Source organism: Crocodylus porosus, unplaced genomic scaffold, assembly GCF_001723895.1.
Source record: "Crocodylus porosus isolate Cpor-Errol unplaced genomic scaffold, CroPor_comp1, whole genome shotgun sequence".
NCBI lineage: Eukaryota > Metazoa > Chordata > Crocodylia > Crocodylidae > Crocodylus > Crocodylus porosus.
In genome coordinates, this window is record NW_017728886.1 from 37,851,852 (window position 1) to 37,872,935 (window position 21,084).

Consider the following 21,084-nt stretch of genomic DNA (forward strand, 5'->3'; position numbering starts at 1 on the left):
ACCTGATCGTAAAAGGCCACCAGGTTGGTCTGACAGGACCTGCCACTGATGAACCCGTGTTGGTTGCCCCTAAGCATGCAGTCCCCAGCTTGATTATTTATTGTAGATTCTACCAGTTTGCCAGAGATCGAAATGAGGCTCACTGGTCAGTAGCTCCCAGAATCACTTCTAGAGCCCTTTTTGAAGTTAGGTGTTATATTAGCAACCTTCCAGTCCTCTGTCACAGAGAGCATTTGAAATGACAGGTTGCATATTATTGCCAGCATTTCTGCAGTTTCGCATTTGAGTTCCTTTCAAACCCATGATGTTGATTAAATCAGCTTTGATTGAAACTTTCCTAACCCCAGAGACTACCTGAAATCCCCACAATTATACATTATCATTACAAAAGGCATTTAAGTCTTTTAAATGGCTGCTTGCCCATTTAAGACAGGCAGCCATTTAAATTATGCAGACAATGCTAGGTATTACACCTGCTAAATTGTGCAGGAACAGCTTGCTGTCAGCAGCGTCTGCTTCATCAAGGTTTTCATTCAGGTTGTGCTGCATCTAATAGCAGCTTTGAAATGGCAGGACTTTAATTTAGGGTTTCTGATAGCTTAAACTGTTGTTAAAATAAGCTACACGGATTAATTCATCTTTACAACTGAGGACTTTGGGCAATTTTCTTCTGATTGTCAACACAAGCGTGCTATATGTTCCTCAGTGTGATTTTTATTGTTTGTATTTATTCATGGACATCTAGTCATGGAACAGGACTCCATTATGCTAAGTCCTGTACAAGCATATTGAAAAGAGAGACAGTTGCTGCCCCAAAGAGGAAGACAGTGGAAATACGACAACAGTGACACAATGTCAGTCAGCACAGTAGGCTTATCCGTATGCGAACAACCTAACCATTGTCAAGATTTTATAGGTATCAGGGTAAAGAAGAATTTTAAATGGCGTTTTGAAGATCGCTGAGATAACTTTGTGGATGTTTATAGGGAGTTTTTCCCAAGCATGAAGACTGCATGGGAGAAAGCAAACAACTGAAGATATCTGGATTCTAGTTTTAGATGTCAAGCTGATACTGGGATAGTGTAAGAAGTGATACAGAATGGTGATATGCTATGAAGGGTCTTGAAAGTAAGACAAGTAGCTTATGTTGAATGCGGTAGACATAATAGATGTGTTGTATTCAGCTGTGTGCACTTATTCCAGTGTATTAGGTTTGCTTTGTGCCTACAAATAAGCTAGCCGTAATTAGCTAAATTGTTCTGTGGGAGCCGGAAAGAGTCATAGAAATCAATGCCAGCTAAGGTAAACTCAGTTTTAGTCTTTTAGCCTGTTAGATGCTACCTATTTTTGGTATATGCTTTCATCTCCTCTGATAGCAGTGATGGTTTTATTTAACTTAAGTTTTAAAAAATCTGCAACTCTTCCAAGCAATTCTGGAAGCTGAGATACAAATCTGTGCATGGGCGTGTATATATTTATATACACATTTATATTTATCTTCAAAAAAGTTTTCTTTTTACAGTAAAGCCATTTCTTAATCAAGAAGAATACGAAAGAACAAAGGACATTGTTAAAAAGTTTGAACATGGAATTGGAAAAGACTTGCAGCAAAAATTACTGGAAAGGGCTAAACTAAGGAGGAACTGGGTATGTTTTGAATTATAATTTATAGGTGTATTTTTTATCTGAGTCTTATACATCGTGATGCATCCAGTTATCTCAAGAATGAAACATCATCATTCCCTAAAACAAGCAAAGTCTGATTTTGTGACATGGGCCTTCTCATATAAATAAGTTTACTTACATACACAGGATTTTAAGACTGGGCCTGTACTTTGCATATGAAATCCAGAGCTAGTGTTTTCAAAATAGCCAAACACACTGAAAGAGGAGCATCACATTAAAATAAAGAGTATTTTGTTGAACCTGATTTTATTAATGTTTTGTTCAAGACTAAATATTTTATTATTCACTTTATATATTGATACTAGATATAACAAAACTGCCATTAGGTAAATAAAGTTAGAGCAAATTAGGAGAAATTTAAAATCTAGTTTGGTTATTTATCATATCTGGTATTTTGTCATAAGGTATTGCAATCTAAAAAAAATCTTATATGTATTGTGAGATCATTGCAAATAGCAACTGTGCTCGGCACTGAAAAAGAGAAATAACACCGAGGAAATTTTTCAAAAGCACACAGGTGAGTTCACGGGCACTTAAATGCCTTTTATTACTCTTAGTGATTCTGAGGTTCTTAACTGTTTAATTCACTTTCAGAAGTGGAACTTAGATTTACAAGTCATTTAAGAACTTTTGAAAATCTTACCAAAGATCTGATTCCCAAAGACCTTAAAGTCTAATCTTTTCCTCTGCGTGAAAACAGTAAAATACATATTAGCAATGGCCTAAAGTGGTCTTGCAAAAGAGAGCGAGAGAGAGAAAAAGATGATAAGTAAATGTCAGACCGTCTCTGAAATTTGTAGAGCTTCATCAATCCCAACATGACTTTATTTAGATTATTTTAAAACAGGAATTTCTAAAAAATATGTATTGCGTATAGAGTACATCTTAACAAATTGTATTATGGATCATTTCCCTTCCATTTATAAGCACACAAACCACCTCTTCTCCCATTCACTACTCAGTAAACATCTTTATGGCAACTACAACAATTAACTATACAGAAACAAAATATTAAGAAAATATTTTATTGTAACAGCTGTTAATGTTGTTTATCTGATGGAAATAAAGAGAGCTTGATACCTCACTAATATCAGCAATGACTTGTGGACTGCTAGCTTGACCTTCACAGATAAAGAACTACCTTTTCAAAGTAGTAGAACAATGAATCAGTTGTGCATATCCAGTGATTAGTACAGAGCTATGCCTAAAGCATATTATGATACTCATCACTGCTCCTTTTCAGCTGGAGGACTGGTGGCTGAATGTGGCTTATCTTGAGCCTCGCCTACCAACACAACTATATTATAATTTTGGAGGGCCAGGCCCTTACTTTGAACACTACTGGACACCCAAAGAAGGGACACAAATTGAAAGAGCATCCATGAATTTATGGTATACTTTGCAGTTCTGGGACCTATTAAGAACGTAAGACTTTCTTTACAAAAATGTAATTGTTCTAAATATCTTTATGATGTACTTTCAGAACTTATTCTTAGGCATATTCTCTTTATTGTAGGGAGAGATTGGCTACACATAAATCTAGAAATTCCCCTCTAGATATGAATCAATTCCGAATGCTGTTCTGTTCTTGCAAGATTCCAGGAATTACTAGAGATTCATTTTGCAATTATTTCAAGACTGGTAAGTAAAATACCATTTTTCTAGAATAGCACAGAAAAATGAATTTATGTTACAGGGCCAGTGTGTGGCCATATAAAGCATGAAACAAACACTTTAAAAAAAAGCCCATTGGAGCAGAAAAGTTTTTTGAAGAGCTACTCTGCACAGTTGATATATGGGTAGTCTGTACCCTTTATAAAATCACTACTGAGATTAAGTCTCTTTTAAACTAGTGCTTATTCTCATAATTGGGTCAGATACAGGCTATTAACTTGCAAACAGGGAGACCATTATAATTAACCATACGGGCTGCAGGCCTAAGAACTCATGCTTCTTTGATACAGTGTGCTCCTTTGGTACATATATAACGTGTACCAGGAGCCAAAAGCACTCTCATTTTGAAGAAAGACAGACCTCTATGTATTTCCTAAATGTCATGTTAAGTTTTAAATAAATATTTCTGGTATTGTGCATGTAACAGCACATTATATTGCCCTATATTCATACATACTAGGGCTGTACAAAGCTTCGGTCACTGATTCGATTCAGAGGAAATTTGGCCCGACTCGGTGGCCAAATCTCCAAATCTGAATCAAATCAAGAGACCCTTTAATCTTTCCAAATCAAATCAAAACTGTCCAAGTCGATTCAGAGAGATTCAGAAAGATTTGATGGTTTGGCCATATACACAGCTTTAATTTTTTTTTTACATATCCCAAGGTAGCAGGCAGCTCATCAATGCTGAGATGCTGGGGCAAATGGAGCATCCCACAGGAGTGCGGGAAGCTCCCCAGCATGCTCGGCAGCAGACCCAGAAGTGGACCAGAAGCACTTCTGGTCTGCTTCTGGGTCCCCCGGGAAGCACACTGGGGACCCCCCCCCCCGCGCCCCACTGGCTCAGCGACTTGTGCCTCCTGGGTCTGGGGGGACACCTGGGATCCCCCCGCAACCTATTGCTGAGCCAGGAGGGCCCACAGGAGCCCCCTGTGTGCTCGGTGGTGGACCCAGAAGTGGATTGGAAGTACCAAGCAGGCCGGGGGGGGCAGTGATGAATCAGGACAGTGGTCCAAATCAACTAATTGAATCACTGTCCCCAACTTGGGCCAAATCCGAATCGAATACGGCCTGTTTTGCACACCCCTAATACATACCAGTTTTTGGGTTTTTTGTCACTTATGCCAAGATTTAAATTATTTCATTATTTGCCTTTTGAATGCCTTTCCCAGGAAAGAGATTCAAAGTAATCCACTGAAGAGTCTAATATTTCTATATATAATCACAGCACCTAGGCAATCTTCTAAGATAACTCCATACTGGGTTTCTGAATATAGCAGTAGACCACGTATCACAGTCATCGCATTGGTCACGTTTTCCCCAGTAGGTGAGTCCTTAGGCCATTTACCCAGGACAAGGGAGAGCTGATTTCTAGGCCCTTATCAACCTGAGAGGATTTAAGTTCAGATATCTTTCTACAAGTGTGTCCTCATTACTAGGCTGAGCGAGGGCACTTAGCAGCTCTCCTTTTAAAGCTGTGCCAGTGCCAGAGGAAGAATGAGCATGAGGTTTTCTGTCTCTGTAGCCTATGGTTTAGGATAGGCTGAGAGAGGGAGATGGTTCTTCCATCTCAGCAATGCTTATTCATTTTACATTAGGTGATCATTGATTAAAAAAGAAAGACAGAAATAAATTCAGCAGCTCATATTGTAGCCTAGCACTCTCTTCTCCCAGAGGCGTGTCTTAACCAATTTAAGATTGCTTCCAGCTAGATCTCCTTCTAGCCCCTTTACTCTTGTACTCAAGGCTGCCCAGCTTCAGCAGCAGGGGTTGAGAGTGCCCTCACTCAGCCTGTTCCATTGCCAGAGCTATCTCCTGGGAAGTGGGAAATCTGAATTTAAATCCCTTCAGAGTAGGTCCTAGAATCCATTTAAGAGCCAGATTCAGATTGCATCAATAATTACATAAACAGACCTTGGGTGGGAGTTTGACTATCTATCTAACATTTGCATTATAACATCATCTAAAAAGTTGTGTGTTCTCACATCTGTTTTATGTTTTTATTTCAGAGAGTGAAGGTGAATGTCCGTCTCACGTAATAGTCATGTGTCGAGGTCGAATATTTGCCTTTGATGCTGTGTATGAAGGTTGCATGCTGAACCCTTCAGAAATTTTCAGGTTTTCAAACTATTTTGCATTAATTAAGCCTTCTGAGATCTGAATATATTTGCAGAGCTGCAGAACAAAAAGATCTGGGTCTTGCTTTTAAAATAACAGCACCCCATGGCCATTAAGACTACTGATACTTATATTTGGAGTGGCAGAATACCAGTCTTCTGTCATGTTACTTGTAAACTATAGTTCCTGTCAGTTTGTCAAGGAGAGACTTTTGAAAGTGAGAATTTCAAATCAACCAAGTCCATTTAAGCATATTTTTAAGTTTTAGAGGAATTGGAATTTTCCCTCTATAATTGTACTTTAACACATTTTGCATCTTAAGTGACTTCAGCTAAAGATCATCTCCATAGTTTTGAAAGTGTTTAGAGGTAGGGAGAAGGAAGCTTACAGACATGAAACATCATTTCTTATATTTAATACTGCAACATTTGGTAACATCATGCAAAGGTAGGCTGCTAAAAGACATTTATGTAGCAAGTAATTATGAATCAATGGTGTTGAGGCTGTTGATGTTAACCTGCCAGAATTATCTATGAAGCAAGTTTTCTTTAATAATATCTTTTGTTGGACCAACTATATATAGTTAGGGGAGAGATTAGACAAAATAAAGTGCTATCTTTTTCTCAGATCTAGAAGCCTATGGCAAATGTCTGTAACATATTTCCTTTGCCAACCAATCCAAGTAATAACGCAGAATCTATCAACAACATCATCATAACAAAAAAACCCCAGCAGAACCACCCTCTTTTCCCTCTAATCCCTTCTGACCACATTTGAAACATAACTAGAACTGTGCATCTTAGGTTACTTAGTGGCAAGGGTGTACGGTTTTTCCCACTGCTGAACACAGCAAAGGTAGAACTAGGCCCCAGCCTACACAGGCTGATAACATTTTAAGGGTCTTTTGTGTCAGCTGAAGATCCCTGGGACAGCAATAGTGTATTTACCTCTTATTCACTAGGACTGGGAAAATGGCCTATTTTTTGCTCTTTTGTGCCCATGAAACACTGCATAAGAGCTGTACTGAAAGAATCTAGTCTTCTGTGCTGTAGTCTTAGATTGCTAGAGCAGATAGTCGTGTTTATTGGTCTTCAAAACCAGCTTGTTTTCTCTCCAAGAGACTGCTATGTATTCTTTCTCCTAATCATGGAAATTCAGAGTAAGCACTTATAACTACCTCTTTTTGAACAATTATAATCAAAACACTTCCAAGAAGGATTTTGAATATTCAGGAGAGCAGAATGTGATGCCCATTTACAGGTGACAAAACTATTAGACTGCTATTAGACCTGTCAAGCATTATTGTATGCTTCAAGTTAGTTACTCTGATGGAGTTTCAGACTACCTCCACTGCTATCAGTCCAGAACATTTGGGCTAGTACTCACTGAAGGAGGGTACGTATTGTATTGTGGTAGTACTGTGTAGTACTGTGCTTACTGAAATGTTTTGCTATCAGTTAATTTAAAAGAAGATGTATGGCTAAATCACTTAATTTTGAACACCCTACAAGGGAAAAATAGAGTTAGGCACAAATGGGAATTTGTACCTGGCAAAATTCCAGTATTTCAACATCTGTATTAAAGATATTTCAATATCCTTGTCCCTACATTATATTATATTAAGCAATATAATGCAGGGACAATAAAAGCATCAAAAAAAGAAATACAATCAAGCAAGTGCCTAAGAAATTTCAAAAAGAAATGTAAAACTCTAGAACTCTTGGTTCAGAGATGATACCTTTTATTAGACCAGCTAAGAAATTGCAGAAGTTTTCCCTTCCTCAGGCTTAGGGAAAATTAAAGATGATAAAAAGTCCCCATAGAAAGAAAATAAACTTCATTTTTGCACAGAGGAAGCTGAAGGTGGAAGTCTGCTCCTCTGGGTCCATGAGAGTGTCTTTGTGAGTTGCTCTTTGATGTGCAGATGAGACAGGATTCCTTCCCCGGTGATGTCAGATGGCAGGCAGGGAGGTGTAGATCCAAAATCAGCTAAAATTCAGCATCTTCCATGTTTCAGGGATGTATTTGGTAGCCCGTTGGTATAAGACAAAAAGAACTTTTATTTTTCTTTAATTTTCCCTGAACCTGAGGAAGGGCTTGTATACCCGAAAGCTTGCAGAAAAAGATTTTTTGTGCGTGATTTCTTAGTTGGTCTAATAAAAGGTATCATCTCTGAACCAAGAGTTCTAGAGTTTTGAATTTCTTTTTGTCTCAGACCAACATGGCTACCAAACACATCCTAAGAAATTTCAGAAACGTATTAACCCTTGCAAAAAATTTAAATCTTAATGCGACTTACAGGTATGGTAATAGTACTTAACATTTTACCTTATGTTGGATGTGTTATATTGTCTTATTTTGGATGTACAAATGTATCCTGTGAATGCTGTTTAAATACTAGTCAGTACTGAAGTTTAACAGGTAAAACTAGCAAATTAAAATATATGCCAAATAGTAGAATTTGCATTAAGTATTCAGATTGGTGGTTGTTTGTGGATTTGAATAGAGGACAGGACAGAAGAGGAACAGCAAAGTTGGTGTAAACAGAACTGCATTTTCAGACTGCATTACAAAGGTGTGAATCAATAGCTTTTGAAGTACAAGTAGAAGCAAAGGCTTGCATAATATCTGAAGTACAGGTATGTGCAAAGGCAACACTATATGGCATAGTTCACGTGCAGCCCTCTGGGTTGGACTACAAATACTCCCCTTTCTTTTTTTCTTCATTTGACCAAATATAGGAACAAAAGTTTAACACTGGAATTGTATGAATTTGGACTTAGTACTAAAGAAACAATATACAATTCTTGTTATTTATAATTGCCGATGACACCAAACTTTGGGGCACAGCATCCACACCTGAAGACAGGAGGGCGATCCAGGCTGACCTGGACAGGCTCAGCAAATGGGCGGACGAGAACCTAATAGTGTTTAACACTGAAAAATGCAAGGTTCTCCACCTTGGGAGGAAAAACCTGCTGCATCCTTATAGGCTTGGCAATGCTACACTGGCTAGCACTATGGAAGAAAGAAACTTGGGGGTCATCATTGACTACAAGATGAACATAAGCCTTCAATGCGATGCTGCGGCTAGTAAAATGACCAAAACGCTTGCTTGCATCCATAGATGCTTCTCAAGCAGATCCCAGGATGTCATTCTCTCCTTGTACTCAGCCTTGGTGATGCTGCAGCTGGAGTACTGCATCCAGTTTTGGGCTCCACAATGCAAAAAGGATGTGGAGAGGCTTGAGAGGGTGCAGAGAAGAGCCACACACATGATCAGAGGTCAGGAAAACAGACGTTATGATGACAGGCTGAGAGCTATGGGGCTCATTAGCCTGGAAGAGCGCAGGCTCAGGGGTGACCTGATGGCCACCTATAAGTTTGTCAGGGGTGTTCACCAGGATCTGGGGGAATGATTGTTCACCAGAGCGCCCCAAGGGATGACAAGGTCAAACGGTTATAAACTACTGCAAGACCATTTCAGGCTGGACATAAGGAAGAATTTCTTTACTGTCCGAGTCCCCAAGGTCTGGAACAGCCTGCCATCGGAGGTGGTTCAAGCACCTACATTGTACACCTTCAAGAGAAATTTGGGTGCTTATCTTGCTGGGATCCTATGACCCCAGCTGACTTCCTGGCCCTCGGGCAGGGGGCTGGACTCAATTATCTTCCAAGGTCCTTTCCAGCCCTAATGTCTATGAAATCTATGAACTCTTTACTGTCAATGTTTGCATAGGTAAATATAACATTCATTAATATTCAAACAACCTGGCTAGAGACACTGGCATATATATTTATTAGCTGGAGCTGCCATCACCTATTTATAATATAAGACAATAAGAAATAGAGCGTATCTTGATTATGGTTGTTCTACTTCAGGAGTGCACAACCCCAGCCTGCAGGCCAGATCCTGCCATGGAGTTGCATCATCTGACCCATAGGATTCCTCACATGTCCAAAAATTTGTCGGTGGGGGAGCAGTGGCAGCTTTAATTGCCACTTCCCTACTTCTAATTGTGGCTATGCTGGGGGTGGGCGACTTGGCCATGGACTGGCCTCACACCACTCAGCCAGACCAAAGGGCCAAAAGGTTGGGCATCACTTGTCTGCTTGAAATGCTTGCAGTGCTATTTTGGTCCCTATATGGTCTTTTGTACATTCTTTTAAAATGCATTTTTTTACTAAAATCCTCGCTCCCCCCTCATTATTTACCCAGTCCAATTTCCCTTCTTTTTGGATCCAGAAACAAACCTTATTTTTGCACTTTTTACCTCCTCCCAAAATATGGGGATTCACGTTAACTTTTAGAATCAAAGGACTATTTAACCCCTCCACACCTGGACAGTGCGCTCCTTCCTGGGAGGTTCCTGAGCCCCACCTGAAGGGAATCATGGCAATATTGAGGCAGCCGATAAGCGATTTTGCAGGCTGACCATGGTGTTGGCTGCTATTTTTGCAGGCTTATTGTGGCGAGCCTCCCCGGCCTCCCCCCCCGATTGGCTGAGAGAGTTCTTTTGTGCAACCCCACTCCTCACCACTGATTGGCAGAGAGGGGCAGGGCCACATGAAAAACAGCCCTCTTGGCCAGTCGGTGGCAGAGGGAGGAGGGGGTGGCTGCCATCGTGGCTGCTCCCCTTCGTGTTGGCAGCTTCCCCCCACCCCCCAGCAGACTGCAAGGCTGGGCCATTAAAGTATGCTTTTCTGAAGTCCAGTGCCTTTATTCAGCTGCACTCCTTTCCTTTTCTTTGGATCTTGAACTCTTGTCATTTATTTTATCTTCATCATCATCAAAGTTACCTTCCACCTTCACTCTCATATAACGTGAGGAAAGTTGATACGCTTTTCTCAAAATTTCAGATAATTTCAACAGAGATTCTCAACAAACGTGTCAGAGCACCCAAAGGTGCTATGAGATCCTTTGAAGGCTGTGACGTGTGAGGGGAGTTAAGTTAGGTGTGAGGAAATAAGCAGATAAGCCCAGGCTCAGCTTCAGTCCTTGCGTGGCCATGCCCCTGCTGCCTGGCCCCTCTGCCTGGGCCCACTGTAATAAATAAGTTTGTTTTTCAGATGAGGTGCCATTCCATTCACAGAAGTTTTAGAGGAATGCCTTGAATCAATGGATAAGTGCCTTGAGTCTAAAAAGGTTGAGTACCACTGACTTAGCCATACTGTAAGCTGTGGAAAACAAAATACTGAATCTTTGTTGTAGCTCACTAACATGAGTATCAGCTTCATTAATTGTGGTTTTTTTAATCTTTACTTTTAAGGCAATTTACATATATCCAAAAAAGGTGCCATAATGAACCCGATGGACCAGGGCTGGGAGCCTTAACAAGCAATGAGAGAACCAAATGGGCAGAGGTTGGATACTTTCAGTTATTGATCCTTGATAAAAATGTTGAATTTGCTTAGATTTGCATTCTTTCAATAATTCAGCTACTTATTCCATGTCTTCTAGGCACGTGAATATCTAATCAATCTTGATCCAAAGAATTTAACTCTACTAGAGAAGATTCAGAGAAGTTTGTTTGTGGTATCCTTTGATGATTCCAGTCCCCATGCAACCTCCAAGGATTACAGCCAGGTAGTTTGGGATTTCCAAGTAATTTTACTCTTCTCTATAAGAAACATGTTTTGTTAATACCTGCGTTCCCTCAGTAATGTATTGGCTGTTTCACCATTCCTTCTTGGCCTCTCTAAGGGAGATGTGCCTGAGGATGTGGGCATGACCAGCTGATCCCCACAACCTGCCTATTCCAGGATGCAGGAAGTAAAGGTTGTTTAAAATTATCTGCTCATGCTCCTTTCCTGTGCAGGCCCCAGAGGTCTTCACAAGGATCCAGCCTTTTCTTTAAACCCTTGACACCAGGCTTTTTGCATATTGTTTTTCTTTAGCTAGATGTGTTGGCTCCATTGTAAATGTGTCTGCTATGATTGACACATGAATGACTAGTGCCTCCCGAGACTTGGGGGGGCACCATGGCAGCGAGTGGGGACTCTCCACAGGTGCTGGCAGTGGTGTTGGTGTGGGGAAGAGGTGATCGGGGACCACCTGCAGACACTGGCAGTGTTGGCAGCAAAGAGGGGTGGGTAGTGAGCGGCAACTGGCTGCAGAAGCAGGTGGCGGCTTCATCAGCAACCAGTCTCAGGGAGGCACGTGCCCCACTGTGCCTCCTCTATGCCTTGCCTGTGGATTGACACATCCTTCTTATCTCTTACTATATAGATCTTGCTCAACTCAAAAGCAAGGATCATAGTTATTTTGTGGCTCATCCAAGACCGATCACCTAATTACTATTTTCAAGTTGCAGGTTGCAGGTTGTTAATAATACAAAAAGCATCCAGATATTTTTGTCTGCCAGAGTGCTGGCATGCTTTCAGATATTTCTGAAAACCCGTAAATGAATCTGTGATTTAGATTACCAGGTTGGCATTAGCAGGAGATCCAACCATACGCTGGGGAGATAAATCCTACAACAGTATCATCTTTTCCAATGGGACAGTTTGTTCAAACTGTGATGTAAGTAAAATACTGGTTTTGTTTGCTTATTAGATCTTTAGGGATATCCTGGCATTATATATTTTTTCCTGCCCCTGCCCCCTCCCAGGTTAAAATTTGTTTTCCAGTAGTACAGTCTGCCCAGGTCTGTTCTTCTCAGTAGAGTTATATTTTGCCAGTCTGGCTATCGGATAATCAAAAAAGAAGTTGGGCTAACCATGTAGTGACTATCAGTACAGGCAGAAGAGCTAGAAATGTAGTTGCTTAACAAGGCCTTAAATTCCACACAACCCAGTTAAACATAATATAGGAAGAGGAATGCAAGTGGAAAAATGTACGGTTGATTGATTTCATTCATATAATAACCGCAATGTTACATCTTGTTTTTTTAGCATACTCCCATGGATGGCATGGTTTTAGTAGCTCTGGGCTCCTATGTAGACGAGAAGATTATTGAAAGTAAAGGAAAATGGGAGGTATGTATCTAAGTTTACAGCATGATTAGTCAGTGTTTTGCCTTTTATAAATACCTTCTTTTTTTAATACAGGGATCAGATAAGATTCGGGATATCCCATGGCCAGAAGAACTTGTTTTCACACTGAACCAAAAAATGCTAAATGAAATTGAACATGCTAAGAAACAGTATTACCAGCAGGTAAACTGTCTATACCTCTTGTTTTGATTATATTTTTGGCTTCTCTCCATGCCAGAGATTAAATACCACTAGGACAAATTTACCCATGACATAGTTCCATTGAAGTCAGGGGAGTTATACCAGGGGCAAGCTTGATCCGTTATTTTGCGATTTGAATTGAACAAGATTGTGAATGGAACATTTCTTGAATTCTCCCACGATAACATTTTTTGTATTTGTTAGGCAAGTGACTTACAATTAGTGAATTATGCCTTTACATCATTTGGCAAAACACTGACCAAGAAGAAGAGACTTCATCCTGATACATTTGTTCAGCTTGCCTTGCAGTTGGCCTATTATAAACTTCATGGACGGTAAGAAAAAAAACCCGCATTGCTCAGTTTGGTAATTAAAAATTATTGTTGAACTACCTAAAAAGTCTGAGGAAAATATGAAGAGCTTTCATTTGTGTTGTGTGTTTTGCTAGTCATGCATGGACGAAGAAATCCATGTCATAATTACAGTTTCTGTGGTATAGGTTGTAGCTGTGTTAGTCCAAGGACATAGGCAGACAAGATGTTTTGCATAAATCTGATATCTTTTATTAGACCAACTCAAATAGTTGGAAAAAATTCTTTGGACGCTTTAGGGAACAAACACCCTTTATCAGGCTGTCAGGGTCCTTTGGGTAAATCTTGTTAGCCTCATAGGTCCTGATCCTATACCAGTGAACTTTTCCATTAACTTCAGGAGTAGGAGTGAGTACATTGTATATCTATTTTATGCTTGGACCTGTGTTATATGTGTAGTAATGCGGAGGACAGTTAGCCAGAATTTTTAGTTTTCATTCCAGTAAGCTGGACAGGTAAGCGAAATGGTTGGTCCATAAGGCTCTATATCTATTACACACTACAAATTACTCATTCTTATGCACAAGCCCTGGTGCAGATGAAAACTTTGGTCGGTGACTAAGTGTCATGCTGATATCTTTCTTCCAAACTCCCAAAAAGGCTTACTTTTGCCATCTTGTCCCCACCACCACCAAAGCTTACCCAGAAAATTTGGAACAGCAGTATGAAGACGTGGACAATAAAACAAGCAAGTTCCTTTCCTTGCACTTTGGACACTTTGGTCAGGTAGGTGAGGAAGGATTTATCGTGTAATCCCAGCCAACAGTTATGGAAGATTGTGCTGATTATGAATCTCTTCCAAACGCCACTGAATCAAAATGGCAGGTCCTCCCCAACCCCACCTGTCGATTTGCTTTGCTACTCTCCAAGTAGAATTTAATTTAAATGTGGGTCACCATATATATTACAGATATTTACTTTTTTTCTGGACAGGGCTTGTTTTATCACAATAATGGAAATCAGTCATTGGCTAAAGATGATTGTCATCTGCAGTGACACCATATTCCCTTCACAAGTCATAGAGAAGTAAGGCTGGAAGGAACCTCCAGAGGTCTTCTAGTCCAACCCCCTGCCTGAGGCAGCACCATCCCTATCCAAACTATCCCAAACAAATCATAATCTAAACTGCATAAAACAACCCTGCATAAGATAATCCTGACACAACATAGGCCTAACACCCTAACTTTCCACAGGTAAAGCAGGGGAACCACATCAGCCATTGTCCTCCTCCCATTAAGTGTTGTCAGTACACACTCGAGGTCCTGGATAGAGGACCACACCCCCACTACAGAGGAGGGCAAAAATCCCCACAGTCCATACCAATCTGAGTATGTGATAAAATTCTTGCCCCCAGATATGGTGATCAGTTGGGCCCTGAGCAGAGGGGTAAGACCCTCTAGCTGGGAACTTCCAGCTTTGGTCCTAGCAGCAATATTGGCACACCCCAGTCAAAGTCCCCAGCTTTGGCTATAGCCAACACCCAACATTCCTTAAAAATACCCTAACTCATATAAAAGAAAAGGGGGTAGGGTGTGGGGACAACCAGCAAAGCCCAGAAGCATGGGAAATACCCACAGCAGAACATATGCATAGCTACACCTAGGTCATCCCTGACCAGTGACTGTCCAACCTCTTCTTGAACACCTCCAGTGATGAATAGTCAACAACTTCTCTAGGCAGTTTATTACATTGCGTCATTGTTCTAACAGGGTGCTTCTACATGCGTGCTTAACTGCCCAGTAGGCTAATTTGCTGCGGTGTAAAGCATCACAGTCCATATGTGCTTTGTTAATGGACCAAATAACCACCTAAATGAACGTGTAAATGCTGACCTGAGCATAAATTTTACCTGCTCAGTCCAGACAGCAGGGGGGCATACCCCTGCCTGCCAGCTAACCAGAAGGCTTCATTCTTTAGGCACTCTTGTGCCCCTGCCAGCTCCTTCTGATTCTGTGACCTGGAGCCCAGGGCTGACCCTCAGAACCTGCTACCAGCCTAGAGCTGCTCTGTCCCGGCTCAAACTGCTCTGGACCCAGGCCCATGTGTAGGTGCATGCACTGCTCTAATTGAACATTTAGATGCACCCACAGTTTTTCCAGATATCCAATGTAAACTTCCTTTGCTGCAAGTTCAAGCCATTTGTCCACGTCCTTCTCTCTGCAGCAAAAAAGAAAAGGTACTTTTCCTCTTCTTTATGGCAGCCCTTTAAGTATTTGAAGAGTGCTATCATGTTCCCTCTTAAATGTCCTTTTTAAAATGGAGCCCAGAACTACAAAGTACTTCAGATGAGGCCTAGCTAGTGCCCAGTAGAGAGGCACTATCACTTCCTGTGACTTGCACCTAATGCTTCTATTGATGCACCCCAAAACCACATTCACCTATTGTGTGGCTACATCGTGCTGGAGACCATGTAAGGTGATGTGTAAGGGGTGCACACGAGTGCACATGCAACCCCTGAGATTGGCCGTGAGTCCCTTGGAAGCGCCAGCTGCAAAACTGGAAGCGCACGTCGGGTTTCGCTGCTGGTGGTTCCAGGCTCGACGATTGGCCGTTAGGGGAACGCTTCCCTACCCCGCACTCCTTGTCGGTGATCTGGCGGCCCCCAGACTCCCAAGTCCTTTGCTATACAGCTTTCATCCAGTCAGGTATCACCCATTTTGTATTTGCATTTTTGATTATTCCTCCTGGGGTGTAGCACCTTGCATTTATTCAAATTAAAGTTCATCCTGTTAGCTCTAGCCCAGCTTTCCAATCTGTCAAGATCCTTCTGAATGATGTTCACATCCTCCAGTGTATTTGCAAACCTTCTCAGTCTTGTGTCTGCAGAGTTGATCAAGAAGCTTCCTATGCCAACATCCAAACTGTTAATAAACACGTCGAATAGCACTGGGCCAACGACTGAACCCTGCATGACTCCACTTAAAACCTGCCATTCTGACATAGACCCATTCATAATTATCCTAAATGCTTGCAGCTATTGAGCCAGTTATGTATCCACCATATAGTAGTTTTATCTAGCCCACATTTCTCTAGGTTTTTTTATGAGAAGGTCTGTGGGACCTTGTCAAAACCTTGTTGAAGTCCAGGTGCACTGTATCCACAGCATTCCCTTCATCTACCCAAATAATTAATTTGACAAATTTCATAGATTTCATAGACATTTTTGTTGGGAGAGACCCCAGAGGATCATTGAGTCCAGCCCCCTGCTCCAGGGGCAGGAAGTCAGCAGGAATCATAGGATCCTAGCAAGATAAGCTTCCAATTGTTTCTTGAAGGTGTTCAAAGTGGCTGCTTGAACTGCTTCCGGCAGCAATCTGTTCCAAACGTGGGGGCTTGAACAGTAAAGAAGTTATTTCTTATGTCCAGCTTGAATCGGTTGCGGCGGAGTTTGTGATCATTCGATCTTGTCATCCCTTGGGGTGCTCTGGTGAACAAACATTCACCCAGATACTGGTGGTCACCTCTGATAAACTTATAGGTGGCCACCAAATCACCCCTGAGCCTGCGCTTTTCCAGGTTGAAGAGCCCCATGGCTCTCAGTCTCCCATCATAAGGTCTGCTTTTCTGACCTCTGATCATGCGTGTGGCTCTTCTCTGCACCCTTTCAAGCTTCTCCACATCCTTTTTGAATTGTGGAGCCCAAAACTGGATGCAGTACTCCAGCTGCGGCCTCACCAAGGCCGAGTACAAGGGGAGAATGATGTCCCGGGATTTGCTCGAGAAGCATCTATGGATGCACGCCAGCGTTTTGGTCGCTTTACTAGCCGCAGCATCGCATTGCAGGCTCATGTTCATCTTGTGGTCAACCACGAACCCCAAGTCCCTTTCATCTGTAGTGCTAACCAGCGTAGCACTGCCGAGCCTATAAGCATGCTGTAGGTTTTTCCTCCCCAGGTGGAGAACCTTGCATTTTTCAGTGTTGAACACCATCAGGTTCTCATTCGCCCATTTCCTGAGCTTGTCAAGATTCACCTGGATCACTCTCCTGTCCTCAGGTGTGGATGCTTTACCTCAGAGTTTGGTATCATCAGCGAACTTGACCAGTCGGCTTCTGACTCCAATGTCCATATCATTGATGAAGATGTTAAATAGTATAGGCCCTAGGACAGAGCCTTGAGGGACCCCACTGGTCACAGCATACCAAGATGATTGGCTCCTGTCAACCACCACCCTCTGGGTCCTACCGCGGAGCCAATTCCCCAGCCAGCGGATCGTGGTGAGGTCAAGGCCGCAGTTAGCTAGTTTAGCCAAGAGGTGATCGTGGGATACCAGATCAAAGGCTTTTTTAAAGTCAAGGTATATGACGTTGATCTCTTCTCCCTTGTCCAGGTGATAGGTCGCCTGGTCATAAAAGGAAATGAGATTGGTCAAGCAAGACCTACCCGCAACAAACCTGTGCTGGGTATCCCTCAGAATATTGCCATCAGCTAGTCTGTTAAGGATGGTCTCTTTGTTAATCTTTTCCAAGACCTTTCCCAGGATAAAGGTCAGGCTGATGGGTCTGTAGTTTGCCGGATCTTCTTTCCTCCCTTTTTTGTATATAGGCACGACATTGGCCCTCTTCCAATCATCAGGAAGAGATTAGGTTTGTTTGACATGATTTGTTTTGCATAGGCCCATTTTGGCTCCTTGTGATCAACCCTTCCTCTTCCAGATGCTTACAAATGGCCTTGCTTAGGATATGCTCCAGTAACTTCCCAGGTATTGAGGTGGTTCTTGCCTTTTTTAAAGAGGGGTACTTCATTCACCCTTTTCCAGTCCTCTGGTACCCGACCTGTCTCTCACAATTTCATGCCCCTGGGATGAAGCTCATTTGATCCTGCTGACTTAAATTCATTCAGACTCAACAAAAGCTCATATACAATCTCTTTTGTTATAGCCTCTTTCAGCTTGGGTATCTGGCTGCAGCTTAATTTTTTGTGAAGACTGAGGTAAAGTAGCTGTTGAGTAGGTCCACCTTCTTTGCATCTTAAGTTAGGAATTGCCCCTGGTTTGTTAACAGAGAGCCAGCAGTTTCCTTGGTTCTTGTTTTCTGGCCAACATACTTGTAGAACCTCTTATTGTTGTCCTTAGCCTCCTTTTGCCAAGTGCAGCTTGTTCTTTATCTCTGCCTTCCTGATTTGGTCCCTGCAGGTTCTTTGGTGACCTACCTGTTCTTCCATTGTTTATATGCTTTCCTTTTGCATTTGAGGCATCTTAGAATCTCCTTGTGCAGCCACATTGGTCTCTTGCTATTCTTTTTGTGCTTCCATTATGTCAGGACTGTTTCTTGTTGGGCACCCGATACTGGGCCCCTAGAAGCTCCCAGCCCTCCTAGGCGTCTTTATCTTTCAGTCTATCCTCCCATGACACCATGCTTATTAACTCCTTGAGTCAGATTAAACCTGCCTTTTTGAAATCTAGGGTTTTTTTAATCCTAATTTAGCTGACCTCATGTTTTCCCTGTCTCAAGATCTGGAATTCTATTATATGATCATTTCCTTTGAACTTAGTCATCATCTTCACATCCTCCACCAGTTCTTCCCTACTGTTCAGGACAAGATCTGATCACCTAGATGTATCCTTCACTTTCTGGAAGAGAAAGTTGTCTTTTCCATAAGTTAGTAACAGACGTGACATTTTATGTTTGGCTGCATTTTTCTTTCAGCAGATGTCCAGAAAATTGAAATCTCCTATCAGCATCATCCCATAGCTTTTTGATAGATTTTTCACCTGCTTGAAGAGTGCCTCATTCACCTCCTCTTCCTAATTAGGTGGCCTATAATAAATCCCCACCATTATAGCAGTGCTGCATCTTTCAGTTGTTCAGTGTTATTTCTGGCAGTATGGTTGGTACCTACATGGACAAGCTAGAAGGGGTAGTGGTTTGAGGGAAGCTTTAGCAGACCATCTGTGAAGTCCTGAATTGGGCTCCAGGCAGGCAGCACACTTCCCAGGCCCACAAATCTGGACAAGAGATTGGTGCCTTTGTCCCCTGCTCTTCTCTTCCTTCTTGGTGCAGTGGTCTTGGAGCCGCTGTCCTTGAGATCTTGCATTTCCTGCTCTGTAGTCTGCTACCTCCTCTGCCTCATTCCTACAAATGATCTCTCCTTACCCACAGCGTGCCTGACAGTGGTTGGTGACTTCAGTCTGCTCCTCTTCATTTCTGGGGGCCCTCCTTTGAGTAGTCACGAACTGCCACGTCTCCTCATTGCCCCTTGGCCACTCCAGTACCAGCCTCTCATAACTCTTGTTCATGTAACCTTCCTGGTCCCAGATGCAATGCAGGATGGGTACCCATACTTCATATCTTTGAATCTTCTCCTCCAGGGCAGATACCAGCTTACACTTGGTGCAGATGAAGTGCTTCTGACTCTCTGGAAGAAACATGAACATGGCACATCCCATGCAGGTCACAACAGCTGACCCAGACTCCTTTTGTGCCTCATTTGCTCCCTGGAGAACACCTATGCTGTGAGGAGGCAAAAAAAGAGAAAGTGGGAGGAGATGGGGATGGGAGGAAGAAACACCAGAAGGACATGCATGCTAAGCACCTGCACCAGAACCCTTTTGGGGACGGACGGACACACACACACACACACACACACACACACACTCTAACTTATACCACATAAATAAAAAACAGTTCAAAGCACATGGTGATAATTTGCGTGAAATACACATCCTACGCTCGATTTCTATTTGATATAAATAAGAACAATTGCATTGAAATCCTCATATAGATGATTGACTCTTTTGTCTTTTAAATATGAAAAAGTTTGTAAATATGCCTAGTTTTCAGTTGATCTTCTAATCCTTAGATTTTGCATGAAGCAAATGACTTCTCTCTCTGAACTCTAATGGAAAGATGCATATAAACTCCATAAGCTGAAGCCTGCAGAGTTTTCACTTTCCTCATCAGTGGGTGTATTTACACATCCATTAGACCCAGGAGCAGTTTACTCATGAGTAAACGCTCCCAGGCAAACGTCCACACATGCAGGGAAGCAGGAGATTTGCTGCTAATGGCTGCATACTGCTTCCACTTCCTGGGGCCCTGCAGTGCTGGATGGGGCAGGAGCCTGGGACCTACCCCATCCCTGCAGCTCTTTTCAAGCCCCATGCCTCAGTCATCTGATTAGGGTATAGGGCTGGGAGCTGCCCCTGACCAGGACAGTTCCTAGCTCCCATTCCGTGATCATGGCACAGGGACTGGAGAGCCTGTTCCCTGCTCAGTTCTGTGATCGAGGAGCTGAGCGGAGAACAGTCTCCCCAACCTGTTATCCACTCAGCCCCATGCTCACGGAGCTGGGGCTGGGAGGGAAAAAGCTAAGATAAGGAACTTCTAGCCCCCTGCTCCTTGATCACGATGGTAAAGCAGGGGCTGAGAGATATGGATCTCCCAGCCCCTGCTCCCTGATCGTGATCTTGGATCAGGGGGCTTGGAGCTCTCTACTGCCGAGGCAGGGGGTGGGGGTATAGTCCTCACCCAGGCCCTGCCCCAGTGGTGGAGCCTGCCCCAGGGTCAGGGAGCAATCTCTTGCCCACTGGTGGCTAACTGACCAGGAGCCAATTTGCTCCTGGTCAGGTATCTATACTCGTGCTACTGTGCAATTAGTAGTCGCAAGTAAATTTGCTACTTGCATTTGCAGGTAGCAAATTTACTTGCAACTAGCGAGGTTTACAGTGTAGTGAGCATGTGCACATGTAGACATGCATGCTTACTGTGCAGTAAACTACGCTATAGTGCTGTAAAGTGTCTCATGTAGATGTATCCAATATGAATGAAAGACTTAGTCTGAAGAAAAAAGTCCTTGGATTGTGTCAAATTAATTTCATTTTATTGTAGGGTCTCTTGAATTGTCTGAGCCCTTAGTGGTTCCTTTAAAGCTTTCAAGACAGTTTTCTTTCTTTTATATGTCATTAGTCTTATATTTCACCCACCTAAAAGAAACTTAGTGATTTACTTTTACTTGTAAATGGGTTTAAAGCATAGGATATTTTTACAGTATTTATACTTCAAAATGGGAAAGAGAAATCTGTCATCATTGTGAAATGTCCCTTCCTAATTTTTCTTCTT

The 21,084-nt window shown here is 42.2% G+C and overlaps 1 protein-coding gene across 1 annotated transcript in view; it reads left to right on the forward strand.

Moving 5' to 3' along the window:
- Positions 1 to 21,084, forward strand: part of CROT (carnitine O-octanoyltransferase) — a 38,469-nt gene that overhangs the window by 10,294 nt on the left and 7,091 nt on the right. Inside the window, exons 3-12 of the mRNA XM_019532685.1 lie at positions 1,523 to 1,647; positions 2,930 to 3,111; positions 3,203 to 3,327; positions 5,370 to 5,478; positions 10,749 to 10,842; positions 10,940 to 11,065; positions 11,900 to 12,001; positions 12,373 to 12,456; positions 12,529 to 12,636; positions 12,859 to 12,989. Of these exons, the coding sequence (XP_019388230.1) occupies positions 1,523 to 1,647; positions 2,930 to 3,111; positions 3,203 to 3,327; positions 5,370 to 5,478; positions 10,749 to 10,842; positions 10,940 to 11,065; positions 11,900 to 12,001; positions 12,373 to 12,456; positions 12,529 to 12,636; positions 12,859 to 12,989 (1,186 nt within the window). The remainder of the gene's footprint in view (positions 1 to 1,522; positions 1,648 to 2,929; positions 3,112 to 3,202; positions 3,328 to 5,369; positions 5,479 to 10,748; positions 10,843 to 10,939; positions 11,066 to 11,899; positions 12,002 to 12,372; positions 12,457 to 12,528; positions 12,637 to 12,858; positions 12,990 to 21,084) is intronic.